The 17,898-nt window shown below is 40.3% G+C and overlaps 2 protein-coding genes across 2 annotated transcripts; both read right to left on the bottom strand.

Annotated features, from left to right (window-relative positions):
• Positions 1 to 12,761: 12,761 nt before the first annotated feature.
• Positions 12,762 to 13,752, bottom strand: LOC148586799 (uncharacterized). The gene is made up of 3 exons (XM_088514340.1): positions 13,685 to 13,752; positions 13,491 to 13,596; positions 12,762 to 13,382 (listed from the first exon to the last, which is right to left on the bottom strand). Exon 3 carries the CDS (start codon positions 13,329 to 13,331, stop codon positions 12,762 to 12,764), a length of 570 nt encoding a protein of 189 aa, XP_088370466.1. The 5' UTR covers positions 13,332 to 13,382; positions 13,491 to 13,596; positions 13,685 to 13,752.
• LOC148586798 (uncharacterized) lies at positions 13,576 to 15,938 on the bottom strand. The gene is made up of 3 exons (XM_088514339.1): positions 14,035 to 15,938; positions 13,804 to 13,942; positions 13,576 to 13,596 (listed from the first exon to the last, which is right to left on the bottom strand). The coding sequence occupies exons 1-3, from the start codon at positions 15,936 to 15,938 to the stop codon at positions 13,576 to 13,578; spliced, it is 2,064 nt and encodes a 687-aa protein (XP_088370465.1).
• Positions 15,939 to 17,898: the final 1,960 nt, after the last annotated feature.

Here is a 17,898-nt window from a genome sequence, read left to right as displayed (position 1 = left end):
TGCCAATTTGGCCCTACTTGTCAACCCGATCCGTCGGGTTAGACCCTATTCATTTGAACTAGCGATATGCCTCATGAAGCAGATGTCAATAGTTTGAATTATTCTCCCTCCTTTTCACTCCCTTTGGACATGTCAAAAAAAAAATTCTTATTCATTTTATTTTATTTAAAACAAAAAACATTAACAAACAATTCAAAAATAACACACTAACGAAACACTTTTTTTTTTTTTTTAGAAAAAAAGTAACTCCTTAAAACATATTAACAAATGGAGATTAAAATATTCCGATCATGGACTCACCCCCTATTCTTACTGATTTCTTTACATTCAGAAAATTTTACAAATCTTTCAATTGTTAGAAGAGAAAATAAAAGAACAGAAAAATGAAATTTTTTACAAACGGATTATAGATTAACAGCTGAATTTAAACAATGACTAAAAATTCTGATTGACTTCTCCATCAATCTCCACAAAGCACCTAGAACATATCAAATCAGATGGAACTTTTGCAAAAAGTAACAATATTTCTAATAGACGACCAAGCATGGCACAGATTTTTCAACATCTTCTGTTACTTGTCAAATTAAAGTTAAGCCCACTTGGCAACTCCTTTTATATATATATATCACAAGAGTCAAGAGATCATTATTGCCGTCCTAGCTTGGCATGAACGATGAAAAATCAACAAATAGTGTCGAAATTCGGGGCCATTGGAGCCTTAATATATAGTTGTAAATATTAGACCAAAATAAAATAAAAAATAAAAAATAATAATAATAAAATAAAAAATTGTGGGTAAGACGCTATGAACTTTTATTTTTTAAGAAAAAATGGTCAAATGAGATGACCAATAGTAGTAATTATAGTTAAGCGTAACATAGTAACACCTATTCATCGAGAACCAATGATGAGAGTGTCATAGATGATAGAAAACTACATAAGCTTTCTTAAATTTAGTTGAGTCAAAACTTGATTCAATCCTATTAGGACATCAGTAGAACTTATCGGCCACATGGCTAATACTAATCAAGCTAGTGTGAGAATTCCTATTATGAATTTCGAACTCACACCTTAGTGCGTGCCCAATTATTTGAGAATTTCCTTAATACCATTGAATCACCACCACAAATAATAAGACACTATATTAACTTGTATTATCTAAAAACATATTTTAAGATTTTCACGAAAATGCATGGCGACAATGGGGTTGATCAAACTTTTACTCTAAAATAATACACCCAATTGGATTAATCCAACTTTCTTTATTAGCGCTTATCCAAACCTCAAAACAGGCGAGGTTAAGAATAACGAAAATGTTTAGAGTATTATAGTTTTTTATTATTATTATTTATTTATTTTTTTGTAAGAAACCAACATTCATTCAAACAAAGAGGAATACAGGGAGAACAGAAAGGAAAACAAAGAAGCTAGCTAAAATCTCAACCGGCCTGATCTCAAAAAACAGGAATGAGATCAGAAACGTAAAAGAAAGATGCGAATGCAGCCCAAGAAAACCCCTGGCACGGTGCATACTGGTGATGGATGCTACTATCGAGAGTTCGAAAACCCCTATTAAACATCTAAACAGGCTTCCTAAAAAACCATGGAGATTTAGATGAGAAGTAACTATGGAAAAAAAGTTTCCAAGAGGAAACCAAAAAAAAAAAAAAAAAGAAAAGAAGATCCACTCCATAGACATAGAGTCTGAACACCAAACAGATTGGGATAAAAACTAAGCTACAAAGCCAAAGAAAATTACAGGAAGTTACACAAAGTAACAGAAAAGAACTCAAAACACAGCAGCAGCAACGGAGGGAGGCCCCAGCGGCCACTGCACGGCGCGTGGGACCCACGTGACGGAGCGTTAGATCCACACGCAGGAGCGTGTCGACCACGCCCCGGCGCGTGGAGGTCGAAATGAGCCGCAGAGGACTACACCGGAGAGCTGGAACGCCGGTGAAGATGGAGGATTGGCGCGTGTCTGGCTGGGGCTGATGGAGAGAAGTAGATCGAACTTTGAAAAAGCCACTCTTCAAGCCTACACAGATCCGGCCGGTGAAGCGATGGAGAAGACGTTCTAGAGGGGAGGCGATCCATTGCTGCTGCAATTTTTTGAGGGTCAGGGGTAAATCGTCAAAGACGAAAAGTAGATCTAGAAAAAACTCTAGAAGTAAAAGAGTTCTCTCAGGAAGAGAGAAACTCAAAAGAAAGAGATGTTGGATGTTGCAAAAGGGGTGAGGAGGAGGGCAACCAGGAGGTTTTCCCTCCTCCTCAAGCTTGGACGAAAATGGAGGCTTCAGGAGAGAGATGAGAGTGTTTAGATATTTTTTTCCCTATTCACTTCTTTAATGTAGTTTTTTTATTATAATTCATTACAAATTGACGTGATAATATTCCACGTGAATTTACAATCAAATCTAATACTTGGACTTCAGTTTATTTAGAGACTTATAAAATATGTTATTTGGTCAAGTTAATCGTCAGTCCGACCAGCTAGTTGTTGTCTTGTAAACTTTCCTACGATTTTCACCATAGCATATTCTAGGATAAAATGGGATCACTACAAAAATTAATTTTTTTTTTGACTAGGGGTTTTTGACGCGTCGTTTTTGACGTTCATCGACCGTTAAAAGGGTAGGTGTCAAAAAACTGGGGTTTTTGACGTGTCTACAGTGACACGTCAAAATATTTTTGACGTGTCGAAAATGGCACGTCAAAAAATATTTTTGACGTGTCAAAATGGCACGTCAAAATATTTTTGACGTGTCAAAGTGACACGTCAAAATGGTTTTTGACATGCCATTTTGACACGTCAAAAATATTTTTGACGTGCCATTTTGACACGTCAAAAATATTTTGACGTGTCATTTTGACATGTCAAAAATATGTACGTGTGGTTTTTGACGTGTCAGACAGTTTGACACGTCAATTTTTTTTTTTTTTTTTTTTTAATAATTCCTGATATATATTGGATAATTTCAATATTTCAATTCCTGATATTTCAATTCCAATTACAATAATTTCAATATTTGTAATCCATAATCTACATCAATAATCCATCCATCCAATATCCAATATATTCAAACATTCCATCCAATATCCAATATCCAACATATATATCATCAATAATCCACCTATATTCAACATCAATAATCCACCTATATAATCCGTATCCAACATCCAACAACCAATATATATCCAATAATCCATCTATATAATCCGTATCCAATATCCAACACAACAAGAATTATCAAAACATTAATTTTTAAGGAGTCCTCCCTAGGGTTTCTCTGAGAAGCGCCTAGAGGCGAGGTTTGAACCTCCTACCGGTTGACGGCTGTGGAGGGTGTGGCAGGACATACTGGGACGTTTCTACGACTGGAAGATGGCGGAACAGTTGGAAAAATTATGGGGAACTATCTCGCTCACTGAAGGGGAGAAAGCTGGGATTGATATTGCCGAAGGAGAGATTGAGGAGGCTCGGATTCAAGGAGGGCGGTGCTTAGTAGGGAAACTCTGGATGGGGAAAAAGGTGAATAAGGAAGCTTTCAAAACGGTGCTATCCAGAATATGGCGTACGCTGGGAGGAGTGACATTCAAGGAGTTGGATGACAACATCTGGCTTTTTGAATTTGCAGACGAAGAGGATATGAGGCGAGTTCTGGAAGGCAGGCCATGGTCCTTTGATCGCCATATTCTTGTTCTTAATGAATTTGATGGAAGTACACCACCATCACAGATGGCGTTCAAGCACTCTCCTTTTTGGGTGCAAATCCACGACATGCCGCTACTCTGCATGACTAAAAGTGTTGGCATCAAAATAGGAGAATCAATGGGGCAGTTCGAGGATATTGATTTGGCTGGAAACGGGGTAGGGTGGGGAAGGAGTTTGCGTATTAGAGTGGTGATTGATTTATCAAAGCCACTGGAGAGGGGTCGTGCACTTATGTTGGGAGGAAAATCTCACTGGGTAACATGTAGGTATGAAAAGCTGCCCATGGCATGCTTTGATTGTGGCAGGATTATTCATGGAGAGAAGGGATGTCCTATACCAAAGAGCACCAAACTGAGTGCAAAAGTTGAAGGGAAGGCGTGGGGAGTTTGGCTCCGGGCAGACGATGGGCGAAAGAGAGGAGGTGGCGGAGCTGAACACAGTGACGGCGGGGGAAAAGCCAGCAACCACGACAGCTTGGGAGAGGACGGCGCAGATTTCTGCCCCAAGAATACGTGTATGGGGCCCACCGGATTTCCAGGAAACCCTAGCAAACAATCTCACTCCAATCACGGCTCCAGCAATGGAGATTTGTCATCTTTCCATAATGGAGCGAAAGACTGGTCGAAGGGGAAAGGAAAGGAGGGAAATGAGGAAGCAGATGGCAATCTTGCGGTAAAACAGGGATTTCAGAACATATATAGTACTAACGTGGATGTTGCATGCACTGCTGAGGTGGCAGGTTCTAGAAGTGGAGGAAAGGAATACAGTAATGGGCCAATAAAGGAGACCACCATGGGCTGGAATAATGCAAAGGGCCAACCGGAAATAGAAGGAATTTTGGACCCCCAGAATGATACACCCGGATGCGTCCAGATGGATACTGCCCCTTACTCACAAAAGGAGCAGACTGAAAGAGGGACCAGCCTGCGGCGTTGGAAGCGTAGAGCACGAGAGGGGAAGTCTACTGCTGCCACTGATGGGGAGGGACGGAGTTCAAACAAAAAACGAAAGGAGAATTTACTGGATGAAGATGGCGAACCTGTACAGGCAGGCAAACGGGGAAAAATGGGAGATGAGGAGGGGGAGGAAAACAACAAAGAGCTGGCGGTGGCTGAGGTTCAGCCCCGCCGACACAAATGAGTCTCATAAGCTGGAACTGCCGAGGGCTTGGGAACCCTCAGGCAGTTCGAGACCTTTGTCAACTGACGAAGGAAAAGAAGCCCATCATTTTGTTTCTTATGGAGACAAAGTGTAGGAAGAATAAAATGGAGATTGTACGGGTGAAACTGGGGTTTGAAGGTATGTTTGTGGTGGACCCCATCGGAAGAAGTGGTGGACTTGCATTGTTATGGAAGGATAGTAGTTCACTGGAAATTCAAAATTTTTCAAGGCGACATATTAATGCAATTGTGAAAGAAGAGGGTACGGGGTACTTTTGGAAATTGACTGGTTTTTATGGACATCCGGAGTGTCAAAAACGACATGAATCTTGGGCATTACTAAGGCATTTACGGAATTACAACCCGACACCTTGGCTATGTGTGGGAGATTTTAATGAAATAACGAGCCAATCGGAGAAGTATGGAGAAGTACTACGGAAGGAATCCCAAATGGCCCAATTCCGAGAGGCTTTGGAAGACTGTCACTTAAGTGATTTAGGGTTTACGGGCTCTAAATTTACGTGGACAAATTGTAGGCAAGATGGTGGTTTCATTAAAGAAAGGTTAGATAGGGCGGCGGCAAATAATGGTTGGCATCATATGTTCAAAAGGGTGGACGTGAAGATTTTGGCTGCTCGTACATCTGACCACAAGCCCATATTTATCACTTATTCAGCAAAGGAAGGGGAATTTATGCAAGTCAAACAGAGGACCAAATTTGAAGCCAAGTGGCTCTTAGATGAGGGAGCCACGGATGTCCTTAAGAAGGCTTGGTGTGATGACACTCTTGGAGGAACAAGTGTACAGGTGGTGCAACAAAAATTGGAGACGTGTAAAGGTGCACTCAAAAGATGGAATTGGCAGAAACACGGCACCTTTGAGAAAGCTGTCAAAGAAAAAACCCAGCAATTAGAAATCATGCAGCGAAACGAAGCAGTGACGGATGGGCGAGCAATAAAACAGCTCAAGCTGGAAATTGACTTTTTACTAGAGCAAGAAGACATGAGATGGAAGCAAAGAGCAAAGCAAAACTGGTATCGTAATGGTGACAGAAATACTCCTTTCTTCCACGCTTGGGCAAGCCACCGACGGAGGATTAATACTATTCAGAAAATCCAAGATGAGGATGGTCGAGAATGGGCAAAACCTGAGGAGATTGGTAAGGCTTTTACTGACTTCTACCAGAATTTATTTACTGCAGGAGGTGCAACGGATGTAGAGGAATGTCTGCGGGGGCTGGAGAGTCGGGTAACGGAAGAGATGAACCAACAATTGCTAAAGGTTTTCTCCATGACAGAAGTGGACGAAGCTTTAAAGCAGATGCATCCGTTGAAGTCTCCTGGACCTGATGGTATGTCTGCTTGTTTTTACCAAAATTCTTGGGATTTTGTGCAGAATGAGATTTGCATGGCAGTCCTTGATTTCCTGAACAATGGGATTTTTGATGATTCAATAAATGCCACATACATTACTCTGATTCCAAAAGTTAAAACTCCAACTAGAATCACTGAGTATAGGCCGATTAGTCTTTGTAATGTATTGTACAAGCTAATTGCAAAGGTTCTAGCTAACAGGTTAAAGAAGGTCCTCCCCTATATCATCTCGGCCAATCAAAGTGCGTTCATTCCGGGACGCCTTATAACGGATAACATCTTGGTAGCGTTTGAAGCATTGCAAACCATGGATGCACGGATGAAAGGGAAAAAGGGGTATATGGCACTCAAACTTGATATGAGCAAGGCTTATGATCGAGTTGAGTGGGATTTTTTGGAGGCCATTATGATCAAGATTGGTTTTGCAAGAAGCTGGGTAGACAAGTTGATGACATGTATCCGTTCTGTCTCTTATTCTATTTTAATAAATGGCCAACCGTATGGAAACATTGTCCCATCTAGGGGAATCAGACAAGGAGACCCTTTGTCCCCCTATCTTTTCATTTTATGTGCGGAAGGACTTAGCACACTGCTACGAAGGGCGGAACAAGAAAGGAAAATAACTGGCCTGCCTATTGCCAGGGGAGGTACAAAAATTAATCATTTGTTTTTTGCAGACGACAGCTTGTTGTTTTGCAGAGCTAGTATCCTGGAGTGGGTCCGTATACAAGAGGCCCTGGAAATTTATGAGAGAGCATCGGGGCAGAAACTTAACCGGGAAAAGACGTCCATCTTTTTTAGCAAAAACACGAAGAGAGAAGCAAAGGAGCTCATCTTGTCGGCCGCTGGGGTTGCTTCGACAACGAGATATGAAAAATATTTAGGCCTACCTGCACTTATTGGGAGGGCAAAAGTGAAATCTTTCTCGTCGTTAAAAAGCAGGATTTGGGATAGAATGAATGGTTGGAAAGAGAAATTTCTTTCGCAAGCGGGTAAGGAAGTTCTCTTGAAGGCGGTGGTGCAAGCGATTCCAACTTATACGATGAGTGTATTTCAGTTGCCCAAGACCCTTTGTCACGAGATAAGCTCTATGATGGCCAAGTTCTGGTGGGGACACAAGGGGAACGATGCTCGGATTGCGTGGATGAGCTGGAGTAAAATGGGGCGGGCCAAGGAGAGAGGGGGTTTGGGTTACCGGGACCTTGAAATTTTTAATCTGGCTCTCCTTGCAAAACAAGGATGGAGATTACTACAAAGGCCAGACACATTGACAGCCACAATTTTTCGAGAAAAATATTACCCGAATGGCTCTTTCTTGGACTCAAACCTAGGCCGGAAGCCGTCGTATGTTTGGCGAAGCATGTGGAATGCAAAACCCCTTCTCAAAGAGGGGCTGGTATGGCGAGTGGGGGATGGTTCATCCATTGGGATTTGGACAGACCGATGGCTGCCAAAACCAGGGTCACACTTGGTGAAATCCCCTGTGAGAATCCTGCCGCGGGAAGCAAAAGTAGCTGAGCTCCTTAATAAGGAAGCAAACTGGTGGAACACGGAATTGGTAGGTGAGATTTTTGGTGCAGAGGAAGCAAGGCAAATCTGTGGAATAGCCGTATGTCCTCAAAGCCGAAAAGATCAGCTTGTCTGGGCGGCCACAAAGAATGGGGAATATACTGTCCGAAGTGCATACCACTTGGGAAAGGAGAGCTCCATTAGTCAAGAGGGCAGCTGCTCAAACTCTGCCTGTCTAGCTGCAATATGGAAAAGAATATGGAAGATCAAAGGTGCTCGGGTGGTTAAAACATTTCTCTGGCAAGCCTGTAACAATATCCTACCCACTAAGGAGATGTTGTATAAGAGGCATATTTCCCCGGACCCTCTATGTCCGATATGTGGACGGGAAGTCGAAACCACAGAACATATCCTCTGGAACTGTTTGTCAGCCAAAGACGTGTGGCTGGAGTGTGATCCCAAGATTAATAAATGCACGAGCAATGAAGTTGATTTTATCTATATCATGGAGATGTTGCTAGATAGATTGAATGAGGAACAGCTGCAGCTTGTGGCTACTGTGGCGCGACAACTCTGGTTTAGAAGGAATTCTTTAGTGCATGGGGGTGACTTGGTTGGCCCATCGACTGTGATTCGGAGGGCCAAGGAGCAGATTTTAGCTTTTAATAAGGCTATGCAGAGAAATATTGACACGGAAGTGGATTCTCCTCCCAACCGCGTTGTCAATTGGGTGCCCCCACTTGTGGGACTTGTCAAAATTAATTGGGACGCCGCCATATATGAACAACACAATAAGATGGGTGCTGGAGTTATCGCACGTGACCATACAGGAAAAGTCTTAGCTATGCTGTGCACAACTAAGGAAGGCATAAGTGATCCTGCAACAGCAGAGGCTGTAGGAGCCTGGACGGCAGTGAACTTAGCTCAGCGTATGGAACTCCACAATGTTGTTTTCGAAGGGGATGCGCTGGAAGTAGTCAAAGCCCTGAACAAGGAAGGGAATTGCTGGACGACCTATGGGCAAGTGCTGAACGATGCAAAAGAAGAAATCAAGAAGCACCAGGGATGGGCTGTTCAATATGTTGGCAGAACAGCAAATGGAGAAGCACATCAGCTAGCAAAAAGTGCGTTTATGTATGGTAAGGGAAACGAATGGAGGGAGGATTTTCCCTTCTGTGTGGGAGAACCTGAACCTGTTTGATGTTTTTGTTGTTTTAATGAGAACCACTTCAAAAAAAAAAAAAAAAATATCCAACACAACACAACCAATATATATCCAATATCCAACACAACACAACCAATATATATCCAACACAACCAATATATATCCAATATCCAATATCCAACACAACCAATATATATCCAATATCCAACACAACCAATATATATCCAACACAACACAACCAATATATATCCAACATCCAATATATATCCAAAATCCAATATAAATATCATTAAACAAAATTCAATATCCAATCCACTTACATAATCCACAATCCAATCCATCATTCACAATCCAATCCACATACATAATACAATCCACCTACATAATCTACAATCCAATCTATAATACACATCCATAATACAATCCACATACATAATCCACAATCCAATACATAATATACATTCATAATACAATCCACCTACATAATCTACAATCCAATCTATAATACACATCCATAATACAATCCACCTACATAATCCACAATCCAATACATAATATACATTCATAATACAATCCACCTACATAATCCATAATCCACAATCCATCTACATAATCCATAATCCACAATCCACATATATAATCTACCATCCATAATCCAATCCATAATCAATTTCCAAGAATATATATATCCAACACAACTTCATTAAACAAGATAATATATCCAATATATATATCCAACACAACACAACTTCATTAGACAAAATTCAATTTCCAATATATATATCCAACACAATACAACACAACTTCATTAAACCAAATTCTATTTCCAATATATATATCCAACACAACACAACACAACTTAATTAAACAAAATTCTATTTCCAATATATATATCCAACACAACACAACTTCATTAAACAAAATTCAATATCCAATATATATATCCAAGACAACACAATTTCACTAAACAAAATTCTATATCCAATATATATATCCAACACAACACAACTTCATTAATAATATGTATCCAATATCCAACAAACAAAATTTCAACACACATACTACATTTCAACACAACACATAACAAAACATATATATAAATCAAAAAAACGTTCTAACACAAGGCAAAACAAATATACAATAAAAACATTTCTGGAGTATCTACTAGAAATTAGTTTCAATTAGTCTCAACAAGCATATAGTGAGATCGAACTATACACAAAACAATAAACAATAATATGTATGTAGAACTTAACAAACAGTGATGACCAGCCCTATGGCGCTCTACTCAACACAATCATCCTCCAACTCCTAATTTGCATTACCTGCGAATGAATTGTGAACCAATAATAATCAATACAAAAATTAGAAATTATTATATAATATGATGCAAATATACGTAAGTTTTAAAATGGACCGCTGTAACTAGGGGTTTGTAACAGTTATTCTAACAGTGAACAATTGTTAGAAAAATAAAATAAAATATAGAATTACCTCTCGGGGGCGCAGACCCAGACGTCGACCCGAACATTGCCTCGAGCTGGCGGAAACGAGCCTAAAAAATGTCATCTTTCTCTGCTATCTGGGCTTTTTGTGCTTCAATCTGCCTCGCCATCTCATCCATTGCACTTTTTTTGTGCTGCCCGCTCCTCTTCAAGTTCTCTGATTCTATCTGTCATCTGTGAGAACGAGGAGCTCCAAGAATTTTGAGACCGTGTCTGGGACGGTGTATAGTATGAATGTATGCTGCCCCGCACCGGCAGCACATTCGGACCCAGCTGGCGGACCCTACCAGCATACTCCGGCTTATTTCCATGCGCCTGAGCATACGCGTCATTAGGTGTCCACCGTACCGTCCCTTCTGTCACGGTATCAGTATTTGCCGGGTCAGTGGCCGCCAATTCCTTCATCCTCTCCTGTACATTAAAAAACAAGTTAGTATCTCATATAAGGAACGTTAATCATAAATAATTTATCAAAATATATATGCTTGAGTACTTACACATCTTTCTCTGACCACGTCATTCGGATAGCCACCTTCCTTGTATGTGTGAGTCTTGATGTAACTTTCCGCTCGAGTAGGAGGAGTGCCCCTCGCGTCTACGGTCTGCATACAAAAAAAAATTAAGACGTGTTTTTGACTTAAACAACCGATTATATATATATATAAGTACCTCTTGATGTGCCACTCTAGCATAGCTCATCGACCCAGTGCAGTGAGGCGTGTTGTTTTTTGCTCGCAATTCTTTCATCTTGGCAGCATACTCCTACATGTATATAAGTCTTAAAATGTCAGGTCTAACCCAATTAGAATTAATGAAACTAAACATCTACAATTAATTCCACTAGCCAATTGCTCATTTTGTCTTCTTATTCAAATATATTCATGTTGTTTCAAAACACAACTTAACATTAATCATTGTGATGGTTCATGGCTCAAATTTATCTTCCTTACTCGGAATAGTTTTTTTATTCCCTATTTTTTCCATGTTTTGTTTTTAGTTTGTAAAAAAGTTGTTTTTTAGAAAATAATAACTTAAAATTAAGAAGCATGAATATTTTTCTTTTTCTTCCTAGTTTTTCTTTAAAAATTAACTTCTATATATGTCATTCATAAAATGTTTTGAAGCTCGTAATTGCTGAAAACACTCCTGACGTACCTGATTTTTCGGGTCGCACCATCTCGCCAACAAGACATTCAAGTCCACTGGGTCGTATCTCCTAACGGCATCTTCACCCATTCTCGCCCTCACTGAGTCTGGAGTATCACCCGCTTGAATTTTTAATGCTCGTTTTACAGAGTGTCTCCAACTCTTCAGCTTTGTGCCCATATCTTTGAACGCGTCCCTTTTAATCGCCTCAATATTGTACTCAGGCGGCATGTAGAACTGAGTCTGCATATATAAATCGAACAAATTAGGCGTATAATTGCACAGTTTAATGTTTAAAATATTGAAATACATATGCTAAAATATGAGGAAAAATGTAACCATACCATAAGGGTGTCCCATATATCTTCCTTCGCACGAGGATGTACATGCTCCCATTCATCCCGGAGCTTAACATAAGTCCCTGCCCTTATGACGTTCCCGGCCTCCCTTCTGAATTTCATCCCGCTAAATCCTACGGGCTGCCATGCTTTATTGTACTCGCAGACGATTTTTTGGCCAAGGGGGACCTCCCACTTCTTGTTCGATGGTGGGATGTCCACCACCTGAAATTGGGTGCTCCCGTCTCCCCTGGTACCTAACACATTAATAATTGAAAATTTTATTTATTTCAAATTTAATACTAACTACATAGATTTTATACATATTCAAACTAAGTTTTTTAAACATATTTACTTACTTATTGTCCGGAGTTGTCGAACGCCCAACACTTCTGAAGGATCTTTGGCCTCCAAGTCACCTGAACCATCATCCGCATGCTCCCCATAGTATTGTGTCTCGCTATCATCTGGCTGCGATGGCTCACTGTATGGTATACCCGTGTTCAACTCATGGGGAAACATCATCTCTACCTCACCATGTCCACATACACCTAACTCGCTCATGGTAGGATATGGAGTGCCAAGATCATAGGGAACCGGCTGAGACCCTTCCCCATGCTCAGGGAGCAAGGGTCTATACCCCTGGTCGTCTATCTGTGGGGACCGTCGTCGTCTACCCTTCCCCCGCGTACTCATGTCAACCTGCAAAACACATAATATTATACTCAATTAATTATGTATATAATAGATAAAAAAAGTCACCAATATAACCAATCAATGTAGAAAGAAATAACATTAAATACGTGAAAATAAATGTGAACGATATATATTATTAAAGTTTTAAATTTTTTCAAATCACATACGGATCTAAGTCTTGTCGGATGTAGTCAATGTCATCCTGGGGATCCACTTCATTACTGCTGGTCAATAGGAGCGGCTCACACTCGTGGTAGCTGACACTTTCATCATCAGAACCTTCACCTTGTCCAACGTCGTATACGTTCCTAGGTTTAGCTCTTACAACACAAGCCCAATCAGGGTCCCTTTCATCTTGGACGTAAAAGACTTGGTCAACTTGTGACGTTAGCACATACGGCTCATCAGTAATTTCCTGGCCCCGGTGGACAAGGTTTTTGAAGCTGACAAGCAGTATGCCATACTCGTCAACTTTGTACCCCCTGTCCCTCGTGTTATCCGCCCAATCGCACTTGAACAAAACATACCTAGTCCTGTCGAAGTACTCCACCTCAATTATTTCCGTCAACTTCCCATAGTACGTTTCACCATCAACTGTTGGCACGCACACCCCGCTATTTTGGGTCCTTTTTCCAGCATCGCATGCAATAGTGCGAAACAGCTTTCCATTAATCACATATCTGTTATATCTAGTCGCTGTGGCCTTCGGCCCTCTACAATGCATTACCAGTTTGTCACCTAATTCCTTCCTTTGTCGATCGTCCAATCGATCGACCTGTAAGCACATATGTAAAATTTGACCATAAGAAAGTTTTTTTAGTTGTTATGAATCAATAAGTAAATATAAGGAGCAGGTAACAGTTAAACGTCACGGTATTCTTACGTAGTCACGGTACCAATCGGAGAATAACGCATGATGTTGGGTTTCAAACTAATCCTCCGTCGTTCGCCCCCTACTGCATGAACGCCTAAGTGTATCCATGTGCACCCTACAATACAACGTTTCAATTATATTATAATTCACAACTAAGGGTTCAAGGTCATATTGAACTTGTATACACTACTAACACGACTTACGTCCATAGTTGAAGGAACTCATCCGAGTTAAAAATAATGTATCGGTGAATTTGTGTCAATGTGACACGGTCGAGGATAACTCGTGTTCCCGCCCCCTTTGAACCATCTGGGTTTCTTACAGTCCTATTGTGAAATGTTGGTGCGTGGTCTAGATACCTTGAGCAGAACGCAACCAACTCCGTTGCTATGTAGCCCTCCGCAATGCATCCCTCAGGAGCAGCTTTATTGCGGACATTAGATTTGAACACCCCAAGACTTCTACATATGATCATAATTCATTCATTATAATTAGTGACGATTTCATATAAAATAAAAATTCATAAATATGAATATTAGTAAAGCTATTTTACCTCTCTGCCGGATACATCCACCTATATTGTACCGGTCCACCTAGTCGGCATTCACGGACAAGATGCACGACCAAGTGAACCATCACAGTAAAAAAGCTTGGGGGAAAGACCCTTTCCATCTGGCACAAAGTAATATAAATGTCACCCTCTAATCGGTCCATATCATCTCGTGTCAATGACGTTGAACATATGCCCCTGAAGAATGCAAAAATCCCGACAAGTGGTCTTACCACGTTTCCTGACAATGATCCACGCAATGCAATAGGGAGAAGTTGTTGCATAATTACGTGACTATCATGGCTCTTCAACCCGAATATCGTACAATCACTAAGTCGTACACATCGAGAAATATTAGAGGCATATCCGTCCGGCACCCTTACATTTCGAAGCACTTTCAAAAACTGAGTTTTCTCTTCCTTAGACATCGTGTGACAAGCTGCGGGCATATATGTTTTACCATCCTCGCCTGTGTACGGATGAAGTGTATGTCTCAACCCCATTTCTTGCAAGTCTGTGCGGGCTTGAATGTTGTCCTTTGTTTTCTTTGGAATGTCTAGTATTGTACCAAGAATGTTGTCCATCACATTTTTCTCAATGTGCATGACATCAAGATTGTGCCGTAATAGATTATCTTTCCAATACGGCAACCTAAAGAAAACACTTTTCTTCTTCCACAACACGTTAGCAGTATCGCCTTCTCTTTCTGTCGCCCCACTCTTCTTCCGTTTCTTGTCTTTTTTCTTCTTATCCGCCCTTGCCTTACCGGCATTCTCATCTCCATATGCCATATCTTGCAATTGGCTAAGAATTTCATCTCCACTTGGCACATCTGGGGCACATTCAAATTCTTGTTTGCCGTCAAATGTTGTTCTATTTCTCCTCCACGGATGATCAATAGGCAAGTATCGCCTGTGCCCCATATAACAAAATTTCCTGCCGTGTTTTAACCGCCTGGATCTCGTCGAGTACATACAGCAGGGACATGCCTTCTCACCCCTGTTAGGCCACCCAGACAAATCTGCGTATGCCGGGAAGTCATTAATTGTCCACATCAACTGGGCTCGTAGCACAAAATTCTTTTTTTTGGACACGTCAAATGTGCGTATACCTACAGTCCATAATTCTTGTAACTCCTCAATTAAGGGTTGTAGGTAGACATCTAAATCCATTCCAGGTGACTTTGGGCCCGGGATTATCAGCGATAGTATAAATGAAGTTTGTTTAATGCACGTCCAAGGAGGCAAGTTGTACGGTACAAGCATTACAGGCCAAGTGCTGTGGGATGTGCTCATGTTTCCGAATGGATTAAATCCATCCGAGGTTAGTCCAAGCCTGACGTTCCTGCTGTCCGCCGAGAAGTCTGGATGCAAATTATCAAACGCCCTCCACGCTTCACCATCGGCCGGATGCCTCAATACACCGTCCTTAGTCCGGCCTTCTGCATGCCACCTCATGTAAGGAGCAGTATGCTCTGACATAAACAATCTCTGTAGTCGTGGTATAAGTGGAAACCACCGCAACACCTTCACCGGGCGTTTCTTACTCGATGATATGGGTTGCCCATCCTCATCCAACTGAATTTCATCCTTCCACTTAGATACTCCACAAACAGCACATGTATCCAAATCCTTATTGTTCTTCCAAAATATCATACAATTATTAGGACACGCCGGTATCTTCTCATACCCGAGGCCCATGTCCCTTAGAAACTTTTTTGCCTCATATGTATTAACCGGCAAAGCTTCATCACTAGGAGGCAACAACTGATTGATGAACTCAAGAAAAGATGAAAATATTGTGTTACTAAGTCCGCCAACACACTTTAAGTTGTACAAATGTACAGTAGCACTAAGCTTGCTATGTTTGGTCCCATCATGAAGTGGTTTCTCTGCCTTCTTAAGCATGTTACTGTACTTTACTCTGTCACTGTCGTCGGCTTCTTCATTCACAGTTTCTTCATTCCCCTGCACCGCAACTTCAGGCTCACAATTGTCTTCCATGACATCGTGCATGCCGAATAGATCACGCAACATTGACCGCATGTTTTCACCCTGCGCTGCGCCTAAACCCTGATCCGTGTTCGTGGTAGACGACGTAGAGACTGCAACAGGATCCCGGACAGGCCTCTCCCCGTGATAATACCAGGTTCTGTATGCAATCATTATTCCCTTACCCCCTGTCAAATGGTCAAATACCAAATCCGGCGGGTGGCGCTGCTTATTACGACACACCTTACAGGGGCAGTGAATTTTTCCATCAGGGATTGTGTAGTTCCTAACTGCAAAGTCCACGAATGATCTACACCCGTCTCTGTATTCCCTTGTACCCCTAGACTGTGTCATCCAACTCTTGTCCATAGCTTTAAGTACTGGGACCCTAACTGAATAAATTAAATAAATCTAAGTTAGTTACTTAGATGTTCTTTTATTTTTTGTGGTTCTTTAACTACATCGTTTCAATTTTTTTATTTGCACTTTTAATAAACAAACACATAAATTGACTTTTAATTATAACATCTACATAATCTTAATATGCAAAACCTAAGTAAATTACATATGGGCACCCTAAATAAACTACATATAGCTAGTTAGGTTAAATGTTGGTTTTTCTTTTTTTGTTTACTAAACCATTTATGCATTTGTATGGAAAGTGTAGATAAAATCCAATATCCAGCTTCAATTCCAATGTTCGTTGTTTTTTACTTTATACGTACGCATATTAGGAATTACATACTTAATTATTCTAAGTTTTGTAAATGTAAACATTCACATACGAATCGATAAAAATAGATATGCCGTTGTTAATCAAAACCTACACAAAATATGGGTCTACATCCAAATGCAAAATTCTCCAGAAAAACATAATTTCAAACTACCAAGGTACGTAATTGTACATGCATGCATGCAAATACATTAAACAGTATTCTCACCATATACAAACCAAACATGTCAAACTATCCAAATATATTACAAAACATATATCTTAAGCAAATAAATTACTTACTTAACCTATAAAATTAATTTACATTGTAAATTACATTTTTTTATATAATTTAATTAATTATCTATTAAATAAATAAATTAATATATATATATTTAATCTATAAATATATAATCTGTATATATATATTTGCAGATATATATATATATATATATATATATATATATATATATATATATATATATATATATATATATACCTGATTTTCGAGTAGGAGAACGAGTGCCGGCGTGAGAGAGCCTTCGGAGCTCGAGGTCGTGGTCGCCGGAGGGAGTAACGGCGGTGACGTGCGCCGGCGAGAGAGAGAGAGCCACCGAGAGGGAGAATACCACGTGAAAAAAAGCGAGAAATGGCCGGGGACAAATGCTGCAGAGGCGCGCGAGGGGCTGGGTTGAAGGAGAAAAACCAAAAGGGCTGTTGAAGGTTGCAGGCGGAGGAGTTGGGCGCGGGGAGAGAAAGAAATGGGAGAGAAGAAGATGCAGGAGATCGACGTGTCAGCAGGAGGGAAAAAAAAGAAGAAAGAAAAAAAAGAAGAAAAACTAGGTGGTAGGGGCGACGTGCAGGGGAAGGCGCAGCAGGAAAAATGCGCGCCTTCCCGAGGACATTTTTGACGTGCCACTTGGCACGTCAAGCCCATCTATTCATTTTTTTATTTTTTTTTTAAATTTAATTATAATTATATAATAAAATCTTATTTCTATTAACATTTTATTTCTTTTATTATATAATTTTTTCATCTTATATAACATATTATCCATTCTCTCCAATTAAAATTAATTAGAGAATAAATAAATAAACAAATTAATATTTTAGATGTATAGATATATAATTAAATGTATCAACTAACCGGCCGCATATATTGTG

The sequence above is a fragment of the Corylus avellana genome, chromosome 3, assembly GCF_965113065.1.
Source record: "Corylus avellana chromosome 3, dhCorAvel1.hap1.2, whole genome shotgun sequence".
In the NCBI taxonomy this organism is placed as follows: domain Eukaryota; kingdom Viridiplantae; phylum Streptophyta; class Magnoliopsida; order Fagales; family Betulaceae; genus Corylus; species Corylus avellana.
The sequence above is the reverse complement of the archived record's forward strand: the minus strand, read 5'-3'. Positions and strand labels throughout refer to the sequence as shown.

Coding starts and splice junctions, on each gene's coding strand:
- LOC148586799 (XM_088514340.1), bottom strand. CDS start 13,331: ATGCATTGTAGAGGGCCGAAGGCCACAGCGACTAGATATAACAGATAT.
- LOC148586798 (XM_088514339.1), bottom strand. CDS start 15,938: ATGCTTAAGAAGGCAGAGAAACCACTTCATGATGGGACCAAACATAGC. Junction 13,943..14,034: donor TGGATGTATCCGGCAGAGAG/GTAAAATAGCTT, acceptor GATCATATGTAG/AAGTCTTGGGGTGTTCAAAT. Junction 13,597..13,803: donor CAACATTTCACAATAGGACT/GTAAGAAACCCA, acceptor GTTGTATTGTAG/GGTGCACATGGATACACTTA.